Source organism: Moschus berezovskii, chromosome 5 (genome assembly GCF_049115385.1).
Source record: "Moschus berezovskii isolate FMDL1 chromosome 5, NW_MosBer_1.0, whole genome shotgun sequence".
NCBI lineage: Eukaryota > Metazoa > Chordata > Mammalia > Artiodactyla > Moschidae > Moschus > Moschus berezovskii.
The window spans coordinates 12157968-12170226 of record NC_142464.1 but is presented as its reverse complement, the minus strand read 5'-3'; the positions used below and the strand labels follow the sequence as shown (position 1 = coordinate 12170226).

Sequence of the window (12259 nt, the reverse complement as noted above, 5' to 3'; positions counted from 1 at the left end):
CACATTTAAAAAGGTACTTGCTACGTTCTGAAGCAATTAAGACATGGGGACCAACATACAGCCTACAGCAGGAGACAAAAATAACTCTTACTGGAATATCTTCCAAAAGTTTCTACTAATTTTCAGTGGAGGGACAGAAATAGCAATGGGCTTAAAGAGGAAGAATTCAGTGGGCTCCATGATATACATATAATTACATATCCAGGAAGAGAAATAATAAAACCTGCTAGCAGAATGAAGCTATAAACAGGTTTAAGGGCTTCCGTCCTTAAACGGAAAACAGGTCAATGTGGTGCAAGGAAACTATCCCTTCAGAGTTGGACGAGAAAGGTAATAAAATAATGCTGACTGCCACTCTTTCTGAAGCTAAATTCACATCATCCAGCCTGAATTCACACCTTGGCGCCTCATCGTCTGCGTGCAAAGCTTATAAATATTCCGAAATTTGCTTCACTAGGAGGCAATTCCAATTTTTAGCGGACCTGGACTGCTGAACTTGGAGCAGTGCTCTAGGTTCTTTTTTTTTAACTTAATGTTAAATTTCTTTACAGCAGTAATGAAAAGTAAATGGGAGAGTTAAAATATCACGTCACTCTGGATAGCCCCAGCATGCACACAGCCCTGAGGCCGGCTTGGGGGCGTGGCGAGGCAGGCTTGGGGGCGTGGTGAGGCAGGCTTGGGGGCGTGGCGAGGCAGGGGTCAGGCTGGGGGCGGGGGTTCTGTTGACTGAGGTCCACAGGTCAGTACTGATTTAGCCAGAGGAAAGGGACCCCTCTGAACATTTCAGATCCTTTCAAACCATACTGCTCTGGTGATCAACAGTTTTGACAATCGCTAATTCCAAAGGTCTATACACTCTAAAGAGAAAGCATCTTCCTAAATTGAGATCATACCAGGCACAAGTTTTGGTACCTTTTCATCTTTTTCAGTGAATGTCCCACCATTTCCTGATTTCTTGTTGATGGCCTGGGCTACACCAACAACCTGGTATAAGAAGAGAACATTGATAATTTCGTTGACAGAAATTATTGGTATAAATTCACCAAAGCCTGTTTACAGAAGAATTTCTACATGTGCTTTAAAATAACAATAAGCTACAAAATTAAAACAAATAGCTGCAAAGTTAAAACAAATCCCTCAGCATTTAAACTAGTTCCCTAGCATTTTGTAACTTTTTTTTTTCCTCATAAGAGTTCTATTTCTTGAGTCCCAAACAATATTTTATTTTGGAATTTCATGCTGCTCTGTGAAAGAAATTTATTGGCAATCACTTTTATTGTGAATATTTTTCATGGCTTTTTAATAAAAAATAAACACAATTTATATTACATTTCAATAAAATATATGACAAAATGAACATTTTATATTGGTTTTAACTATAATATTTCAAATGGGCTAAATGCTTCCCTGGTGGCTCAGAGGTTAAAGTGTCTGCCTCCAATGCGGTAGACCCGGGTTCGATTCCTGGGTTGGGAAGATCCCCTGGAGAAGGAAATGGTAACCCACTCCACTATTCTTGCCTGGAGAATCCCATGGACGGAGAAGCCTGGTAGGCTACAGTCCACGGGGTCGCAAAGAGTCGGACACGACTGAGCGACTTCACTTTCACTTTCACTTTCTTTCAAATGTTATTTTAATGCAAATGAAACAGGACCAACGGCCCAGTCACAGAATTTAAAATACTGTAGAACCAATTAGGGTAAAAATAATTCCTAATGTAGGAATATTGTCTAACTTCTTTGGAAATTTCTGGCCTTGAAAATTATCTTACCATCAACAGACTTATTTGGGGGGAAAGAAGTTTTATGGAAAAATCAAACAAGAAATCAGAAGGTGTTTGAAAGATAAACTACTTCTTAAGAAGACTGAGCTAAACTCTGGAAATGTGGCTTACATTTCCACAAAACACTTACCAAGACTCCTAAGAACCTTCTCATCTTTCTGCTTAAAGTATATTTTACTTACCCATTTAGTTCCAACTTAGTTTCCATTATTACCTCAGTTTTATAAAGACCTTCAACTTACTTTTGCTTCCTCTTTATTACTAAAAATCCCACTCTTTCCTTCCCTCTGCAATTTAATTAGTGGAAAAAGCTATTATCCTCTAAATGATTATATTTGAGGAATAAAGTCCTTAGTTTTGTGTGGACAGTTCATCATTTTTTCTTGGCTCATCCTAGTCCCTCAGCTTTAAGAAATGGAAACAAAATTCCTCTCTAACACAGTAGAGCAAGGAAGGGGAAACACATTTTTGTCTGATGCGGTTTTCTGCTCTTCTCAACACATTTCTTCCCCACCCCATGACAGCGTACAAGGATGTTGACTTTTAGAAAACAGAATCATCCAATTATCCTGTACCTATTTTACACTCATTAGTTCCTGGCTAACAGATTTCTCAAGGCTCCAATCTCAATGACTAAATGCTTATAAAAGCTTTTGTCTAAGGTCAGAACATCAGGATTGCAGCCAGACACATTCACTTAAATACAACTGATGGGAGCCTCTTGAAGGTCTGGGGTCTAATACATAGTGCTGCCAGTAAAACTGGATGACTTTAAGTCTTCATTCTTTTACTCAGCAATATTGTGGGGCCTACTGTGTACCAAGGAGTGATAAAAACTGGAAGAAAGGCTACCTGAAAGAGCTCAAGAATGGGTGATATATAAACATACACCTAACAGCACAAAGAATGATAGGATTACTTTTATAACCACAGATTGCTAAGAGCACAGGGGGGGTGACCAGATATGCATAAAAGAGAAAGCTTCTCACAAATGATGACATTTGAGTTTTTCTCTTTAATAAATCATTTGATAAAAGATTTAAATCTCCATTTTAAAGAAAATGAGATTAAAACAGATAAAGAGACTGTTATGCAAACCTCCTCAGATAATTATACAGTAAAAAAAAAAAGTATGTATCAATGTGCTATTTGTATCTGGAACCATGCACTAATGAGACATTGTACTAATAAGCAAGACAATTTTCAACCAACACAACAGTGTTCACGTAGTTCAATAACTATCTTCCCTGCTGAGAATTTCTATTTGATTCTTTTTTTTTTTTTCAAACCTGCCTGTATCTCCTCCTCCTCCTTTTTCCTTTAAATACTAGTGCCAGTTGTCCTTCATCTTTTTGAACATACTTTTGAGTGCTAAGTTCATCCCCACGTCCCCTGAAGAATGAAGTGTCGGGCACACAACTTGCTCCTTACCTGGCACTGCACTCAGGGTGTGAATTTGAACTCTATACCCTGCGGAGCACAAGCTTGGCTCTCAGCAGCCACTGGCGTCTCTCCTTTCTCGTGCAACTGCAGGCAGAGGCAAGTTTCCCTGCTACTGCTTCTGGCTACAAGTGGGGCTCTCGTGGCCTGGTTCCATGGATGGAACCTTCACAGGACTCAGCTTCCCCTGGGGTTTAGTCCCTTCCCTCCCCACACCGTGCCTGCAGAGGGGACTCATCCCCTCCCAACCCTGGCTGTTGTCTCACGCCTCTATACTCCATCTGGACTTTGGTCACTCACATTGCTTACCCTGAGTTCCCCTCCTTCTTTCTGATACCTGGGTTTTCCCTTTCTTGAGATCATCTGTCATTTTAAAAATCGCTTTTGGTGAAATTTTATTCTCCACTTGTTTGCAGAATAGGGATGGGGTGGGGTGGTGTTCTGCATTTGTTCTGTCTGGCAAACTGATCAGAAATCTTGCTCACAGGCTTTAAAACCTACCATGTACACCATGAATACCAGCTCTTTCCTATATTTAATTTTGTTTCCTTAGCATTACAACAAGATACTAATCATTAAGCAATTTTATGGAATAAGGACTTCCAATGATGAATTTTCCATCCTTTGTGGTAACCAATTATTTCTCCAATAATTTTATAGATTTAGATAGAGAGGTTAATTTAAGGGATGATAAATTAAATATAATTAATATGTTCTTTCAAAAAAACAGGCACATTCTTTCAAGAGACTGTTAGACCAGGAAAACATAATATGCACATGTGCCTCAATACCTAGATGGAGGACATTTTTAAAACAGCACTGATAAAGACAACAGATAAAAATCTGAGAAAAGGTACAGTGTTTGTCCAAGGTCACATAAGACAGTAAAAGATCAGAAGACTCTGATTCTCCAAATTTCAAAGAGCCCAGGAGAGCATGTACCCCATGTCCTCCTTGTGTTAGTAAAAAGTCTTTCCTTTTTCTACCATCTATTGCTCCTTTCAACAAATTAGTTAATTTTCTTCAAGACAAGGTTTTTAATGTTAGTTTACAGGGACAGCTTTTTATACAAAGTATTTGTCAGACCTCATACCTGAGAGGCGAAGCCCCTAAACATGTTAGATTCCGTATTAGAAGCCCAATCGCTTCTGCTTACCCGCTGGCTACCTGCAGGGCCCTCAAACACCAATGCTTCATGCTATTTTTTAAAGCATCAAGAAGCTTCTTGGTTTTCTATTTCACTGGCATTTTTCACAGCATAAATGCATATCATGTCCTCACAGGGTCAAGTGTTCTTTTAGGAATGCAAAGGGCAAGACTTGACTCTGGCTGGGTGAGCAACGAGGAATGTGACAGCTGGTCGCTGCAGGGACAAGTGATCATCACCATAGCGAACAACTTCCTCCTCCATCAGCAGCTGCCCCGACCTTCACTGAGGCCATACATCACTTTCTACGCTTCTCCCTGTTCCTCGTTCCAGGGGTGCCTGGCATGGAGGCTAAAAGCCAGAGAAAGAAGGAAAAGGCTCTACAATCTTAGCTGTCTCTCTCTCTCCCACCAGCAGAATGTCTCTATCATTATGATGCAATTCCAGACCGTCTACACCTGAGCTGAAAACCTAACTTCACCAAGAAAACAAGAACTTAGTGCAGACAGGAGACAGTGGAGAGTTCTCCCCAGTGCTCTTCCTCAAGCTTTCCCAACTCAGTCATCCATTCAGCAACAAACATCTCATTCAACAGATAATTAACAAGCACCCGTGAACGTCCCCGTCACTGGTTTAGACAATGAAGAGGGCACAGCAGTGAACAAGACAGATACAGATCTGGTCTTCATGGACCTGACGTTCCAGTCAGGCTGTTACACTTGGAAGGGAATCCTACTCCCGTGCCCTTGCCCACACCTCATATACAGACAAAATGAAACTGACAGGTTGACCTGACCACTCCAGGCTTTTTCACCTCTCTTCCAAATCCTAGGCAACCAGCGAATGATGGCCATGTTCCAAGTGGTAGGCAAGATAAAGACCTGCAAGGATGTCCCATCCTACTCCCTGGAACCTACGACTGTGTGACCTCAAATGACAAAAGGGGTTTGGCAGGTGTGACTAAGGTATATATCTGGAGACTATCCTGAGTAATCTGGGTGATCCTAATGTAATCAGAGGGCTTCCCTGATAGCTCAGTGGCAAACAAACCACCTGCCAATGCATGAGACCCAGGTTCCATCGCTGGGTTCGGAAAATGCCCTGGAGAAGGAAACGGCAACCCACTCCAGCATTTCTGCCTGAGAAATCCCATGGACAGAGGAGCCTGGTGGGCTATAGTCCATGGGGTCACAAAGAGTCAGACACGACTGAGCAACTAAGCACATACAATGTAATCACAAGAATCCTTATGACAGAAAGCTTGAGGCAAGCAAGTCAGAGTTTGAGATTTTAAGATGCAGGTTCTGAAGATGAGGAAGGGGCCACCAGCCAAGTGATGCGGGCAGCCCACTGAAGCAGAAAAGGTAAGAGGATAGATTTCTTCTCAAGAGTCTCCGCAGAGAAACACAGACCTGCTGACACTTTGTGCCAGCCTGCTGATAACTATTTCAGACTCTGACCTTCAAAACTCTAAGACAATACATTTGTGTTGTTTTAAGACATGAAATTCCAGTAGTTTTTTCATGGCAGCAATAAGAAACTAAAACATGCCATTAGCATCACTCTCACATGCTCCTGTTCCCGTGCGCTCGTCCTCACCCCACATCGTACCTCATGCTTCACTATTTAAATCCTCACTTTCTTTGAAAGCCCTGACATCTCACTGCTGTCGTCTTCTTGCCTTCAGTCCACCTTTGACACTTACGCCAAATTTATAGTGTTCTTCTTGGAACACTATTTTGCACACAAAAATTATCTCACTACTCAAAGCTTTTAATGGTTCCATCCATCCATCTATAGGACAAAAAAAATGGAAGATTCTGATTCCATACACTCCACATAAACTAAAATCACTTACAAGGGTCTTTGACACAGCATGCCACAATGACCTTGGCGCACATCATCCCTTGAAAAATTTTCTTCCACTTTCTCAACTGAGGCTGTCTCCAAAAAGCTTGCCTTCAAAGTCCTTTGAAATTCTGTGTGGCAGTTTAAGCGTGCCATATCACCGACTCTGTGGACATGAGTTTGAGTGTACTCCGGGAGTTGGTGACGGACAGGGAGGCCTGGCGTGCTGTGATTCATGGGGTCACGGAGAGTCGGACACGACTGAGCGACTGAACTGAACTGAACTGAATCTAGTGATGAGGTATTCTCATTTTTAACCTCCTTCCTTCTACTTACATCCTAAATTTGCAACACAATTGTTTCCTAAGGACATGGTTTATATCTTATGCCTAAAGAAGCATCAACACTTGGCATTGTTCTCAATGCTTCATAGATGATTGCTGTTGATGATAAGGGAAGAAGGGTCAGAGAAATCAAAGTTTCTTAGAGTGATGTACTTACTGCAGTTTTGGTGTTACTGGTAAAGAACCTGCCTCCCAGTACAGGAGACAAGGGTTCGATCCCTGGGTTGGGAAGACATGGAGAAGGGCATGGCAACCCACTCCAGTGTTTGTGCCTGGAGAATCTCAAGGACACAGAAACCTGGTAGGCTACAGTCCATAAGGTCGCAAAGAGTCGGACACGACTGAAGTGAGTTAGCACACATGCGCTTACTGGACAATTCACATCTGAATAATAGTTAATAATATTTGACCATTTTTCCTCTCTTCTTCACTTGATATTAAGAGTTCTGTCCTCATACATGAAACTTATGTGGCAGTAAGAAATATACACACTTAATAAGTCTTCAGCTACGGAGTTGAAACTTACAGCCTAAAAGGACTTTGGGAAAGTCTGAAAGAAAAGTCTGAGGTTGTTTTAATTTTAAAAATATAGAAAATCACAGAGAATGAGACAGTAAACATACACCCCTTGTCATCTAAAACAGTAGGAAAGTGGGGCTTGTTAAAACACTGCTTGGTGGGTCCCACCCCCAGAGTGTCGGCATCAGAGATCTGGGTTGGTGCCCGAGAATCTGTTTTACTAAAAGTTTACTAAAAGTTCTCAGGTGATGCCAAATGCTGCTGGTCTAGGGACAAAATACACTTTGATAGCCATTGATGTAGAACTGCTCCTGCTGCTGTCACTTCAGTCGTGTCCGACTCTGTGTGACCCCATAGATGGAAGCCCACCAGGCTCCCCCGTCCCTGGGATTCTCCAGGCAAGAACACTGGAGTGGGTTGCCATTTCCTTCTCCAATGTGTGAAAGTGAAAAGTGAAAGTGAAGTCGCTCAGTCGTGTCCGACCCTTAGCGACCCCACGGACTGCAGCCTACCAGGCTCCTCCGTCCATGGGATTTTCTAGGCAAGAGTACTGGAGTGGCTTCCCATTGCCTTCTCCGTTGATGTAGAACTACTCAATGTTAATATCTGGTAATGTTTCCTCTTTTTAAATTAAATTATGAAAACATCAAATTGGACTTTTCTCTTTCCAGTCTCATTGTATTTCATGCCAAATGTCTAGGGTATTTGCAGTTTTTTGCTATTATAAACAATCCACAATGAACATATCTGTACAGAACTCTTTGTACACATATTGTGAGAGCTTTGGGGCTTCCAGGTGGTGCTAGTGGTAAAGAACCCACCCACCAATGCAGGAGACACAAGAGACATGGGTTTGATCCCTGGGTTGGGAAGATCCCCTGGAGGAGGGCATGGCAACCCACTCTAGTATTCTCACCTGGAGAATCCTATGGACAGAGGAGCCTGACGGGCTACAGTCCATTGGGTCGCAGAGAGTCAGACACGACTGAGTGACACAGTATGCACACACACGTGAGAGTTTCTTTGATGAAATCTTCAAAGGATTATAGAATTTTTACCTTTATCACCAGTTCAGAAAAGTTCTGTTAACCTCACATCCTAACCTAGCATGCTTAGGCTTTTTAATCTTTGTCAATCTGTTGGTAAAAATGTATCTCATTATTGCTTTAATTTGTATTTCCCTGATCACTACAGAGAATGAACACTTTAATTATTATTGGCTACGTTAGTTTTCTTTTTCTGTGTTCCCAATGTGTATCTTTGCCAATTTTGACCTTCTCATTGTTGTTTTGAATTGTCTGGTTTTTTGAGAGTCAAAGTTTCTTATTTCTTTAAATGGTTGGTAAGACTGACTTTACGTGGTTGTGATCCATTTTATCCAACTGTTATGCACAAGTCTTGCTACACCTATTTCTTTCAAGAGTATGTTTATGGATCTTCCTGGGTTGGGAGACAAGACAAGAAAGATTACAGGAGTGGATGCTTTTACTCTTGCAGCCTGGGTGGTCAAGAAGAGGCAGTCAGGGTGAAGCGAAACTTTAAGGAAGTTGCAAGATATAAACAGCAGTGCCCTGAAGATAACTGGCATCAGAAACACATTATCAATGGCCAGTGGCTCTAATATAGTTAATAAACCCATTTCTGGTCAAAAAAAAAAAAGAAACTTATAATACCAAAAAGTTTGCCATTTAAAAAAAGGAGAAGGAAGGGCCTGCCATGTAACAGGTACTTTCTCTGTTAATCCTTCTAATCTTTGTCACAACACTTCTGGGTCGATATGATCACTCCTATTTCATCACAAGCGCAGCTGATATTCAGAAAAGTTAACCAGGTAGTGCAAGAATGTGGAGACCCCAATGCTTCTCCAGGTATAACCCGTAAGTCTATGATCTTTCCACTGCTCCCCTGCAGGGGACAGTGAAACCAGAGCTAATGTAAAATACAGGTTCCCGAGGACTAGGATTTAAACGAGGGATCATGAAGACCACCAGTTTTCCAGTGCATCCAGGACTGTTTTCAGACCCCTCCACACATGCTTATCTTGTTAATGCATGCTTTCATCAAAGGGAATAAAACAGCTTTAAAACGAGATAAAGTCAAATCCAAAGTGGCTGTTCTGTTTTCTTAGACTCCCGATTATAAATCTTGTGACACGTTTTTATTGCCAAGAACTACTTACATAACATAAAAGTCCTATGTTTCAGGGGGAACTAGATAATAAGGCAATTTCAAAAATAAGCAGATTATTCGAGAAAAAGCAAAATAAGCCTATGGTGATACCCAGAACTGGGTAGTCCATAGCTCTTGGGCATTGACAAGGGTGATTCTTGATTGGGGTGTTACTTACACAGATGTATAAACATTTGTCAAACCTCATCAAACTGTATAATACACAAAGGCCTACATATTTCACTGTATATAAACTTTACCTTGGTTTCAAAAAGTATTTAAAAGTAAGCTGGTGATTGCTGATGATGTTGTAAGGTAGCGGTCCACGTGCTGAGCTCCCAGCTGCCCTGGTCACAGAGGGACACGCTGAGGTCCTGACCGTGTGCTCTGTGCTGTCAGCAGAGCAGAGGGTCCCAGATGGCGCCGGAACAAATTCACCTCTGGGGGTCAGTAGCTGTCCCGCCCTGGGAACATCCAGTGGGAGTGGTGCCAACCTGAGATTGGATTCCTTCCAAACAAAGGGATGCTGGGCATAATTCTTGATCCAAGTATTTTATTCTTATTCCTTTGCACCAAAAAAAAATTTAAAAAATCCTCTTCCCTGCCCAAAGCCAAACTCTGCTACACTAGTTTTTAAGTGATGAGGTGAAGGTCTGAAACCTAGAACCACAGGGACCTGCCGCCTTCTTATTAGACCTCTCTACCCCAGGGATACAGAGATTCAGGTCTCAGACAAAGCAGCACACAGCCGCTGTGAGCGAACTGTCTCCTCCTCTGCCCTTCACAAACTGCAGAGACACAAAGGTTGCATAGCAGGAAAGAGCCTGCTGTCCTCCCATGACCGGGATCGCTCAGCCCTTACCGTTTTTATTTAACTTTCCATTCCTCCATTTGTCTGCCCTTGCATCACTCCACAAGGAGGACGCGGACACTGTCTGACCCTCCGTTAGGGGACAAGCTCTGCAGTGGGCACTGTCACACTCCCTGTCTCACTACGACCCCCGTCAAACCTCCCACTATTTGCACCTCCTATTGAAGCTTCACAGACGAGTCACCTGAAGCACAGAGGCGGGTAGAGAGGTTCTTCAGCAATCACTGACCTTAAGCTGGCCCGCAAGGCTGAGTTGTTTTTACTACAGTTGTAACTCTCTCCTTTGAACTCTATCTCACTTGGCTAACTGGGAACAAGTCCAAAATAACAATAAAAAATTTGTGTACTCAATATATATTGTACAAATTGCACTTGCACTTTGTATCAGAATAATCCTATCACTGTCTATGCCCACCTTTACACATGTCATTGCCGAAAATGGCTTCAGAGCCTGGGATCTATTGAACAAGTAAGATTTATTTTCAGGGAGAGGTCGGGTATTCTGCCAGGTGCTGGCTGGCAAAAGCACTGGCTTCACCCGGACAGTGTTGCTGGGTTTGGACTCCATCAAACCAGGATGGAGTGTGTTCCGGCACTGCCTACACTTATAACAGGTCCCTGCTCTACAGCCCGGCTGGATGCTGTTCTAGCTCTCTGATATACAGGGTAAAGGGGTGTGCCCATAATGTGTACCCAATAACCACAGAAGAGAAGTAATATAGCAAAAGCAGCAAAAAGCGAGGTTCATGCATCAGGACACTGAACAGGCTGAACCTCATTTACAAATTAAAGCTGGTTTCACAGGCTTGACAGAACACCTTCTTAATGGGAGCTGAACTAAGTGTTTAGATCAGTGTTCTTGTCTCTACTAGCCGACTGAACTGCATCACAGCCAGTTGGATATTCACATCACAGAAACTAGATACTCACAACATTTAACTGAAGAGATCCAGGGGGAAAATCTGTGTATGTTTATAATTTTTTTTTACATTTAACAAATCCTTCATATAGAGAATATGATTTATAGTACTTCATCTCTAAGTGTTTTTTCCTCCAAGATGGAAGATGAGCCTTAAAAGATAACCATACAGCAAAGCTCAGATGCAGACAGACACCAGTCTCGCCAGCAGAACTCGGCGCAGTAGGTGTTGCCGGCACAGAGGCATGCCCTCCTCCACACAGCTGAGAACATAATACACCCGGTAATTAACTGGGAATCACTGTTGGCAACTCTGGATTTCACCATTCTATTATTCTGGTCTATAGTTTTGCATTTTCCAAAACTAAAATAGTACAAGAGTTGGCTGGAAGCTTTTCCGGTACAATCACGGATAAAGATGAAGAAGGCAACGCTCTCATGGTGAGAAGAATGCGGCCTGAGAATAAGATGGCCTGGGTCTGAACTCCAGCCCTCCCTCTTCACAGATATGAGACACTGGGACACTTCCTTAACTTGACCCCGTCCTTAATTCACCTGAGATGGGGATGACGATGTCAACACAAAACAGTTATTTCTGATCTCTGAAGGCTGGCAGGAAGGTCCAAGTACTACTGCTATTAACCACATTCAGTTCAGTTCAGTCGCTCAGTCGTGTCCGACTCTCCGCGACCCCATGAATCACAGCACGCCAGGCCTCCCTGTCCATCACCAACTCCCGGAGTTCACGCAAACTCATGTCCATTGAGTCGATGATGCCATCCAGCCATCTCATTCTCGGTCGTCCCCTTCTCCTCCCACCCCCAATTCTTCCCAGCATCAGAATCTTTTCCAGTGAGTCAACTCGTCGCATGAGGTGGCTAAAGTATTGGAGTTTCAGCTTTAGCATCAGTCCTTCCAATGAACACCCAGGATTGATCTCCTTTAGAATGGACTGGTTGGATCATAGCCTTGATTAAATTTCTACTTGAGGCCCCTTTTATTTGTCTGTTTTAGTTTCCACGCTCTAAAATGGCAAAGATACATTTTTTTTAAGTAGATTTCAGGTAAACTAGGTTACTGCATACCAGGCGTGCAGTTTAAATGTCACCCTCTCATCTCGGTAAGCATTCTTGTCTCACCTTGCTCTCATGGAGTCTACAGTCTAGGGAGGGGAAACAGAAAGAAACCAGTAAGTTGATACACAGAATGTCTAATGGTG

General features: G+C 42.5%; 1 protein-coding gene across 4 annotated transcripts in view; it reads right to left on the bottom strand.

The window, feature by feature from the left end:
- The window catches only part of PDE5A (phosphodiesterase 5A), a 154080-nt gene that overhangs the window by 84395 nt on the left and 57426 nt on the right, over positions 1-12259 (bottom strand). For all 4 annotated transcript variants that reach the window (XM_055434147.2, XM_088836147.1, XM_055434149.2 and 1 more), the window contains exon 4: positions 913-984. In XM_055434147.2, the coding sequence (XP_055290122.1) occupies positions 913-984 (72 nt within the window). The remainder of the gene's footprint in view (positions 1-912; positions 985-12259) is intronic.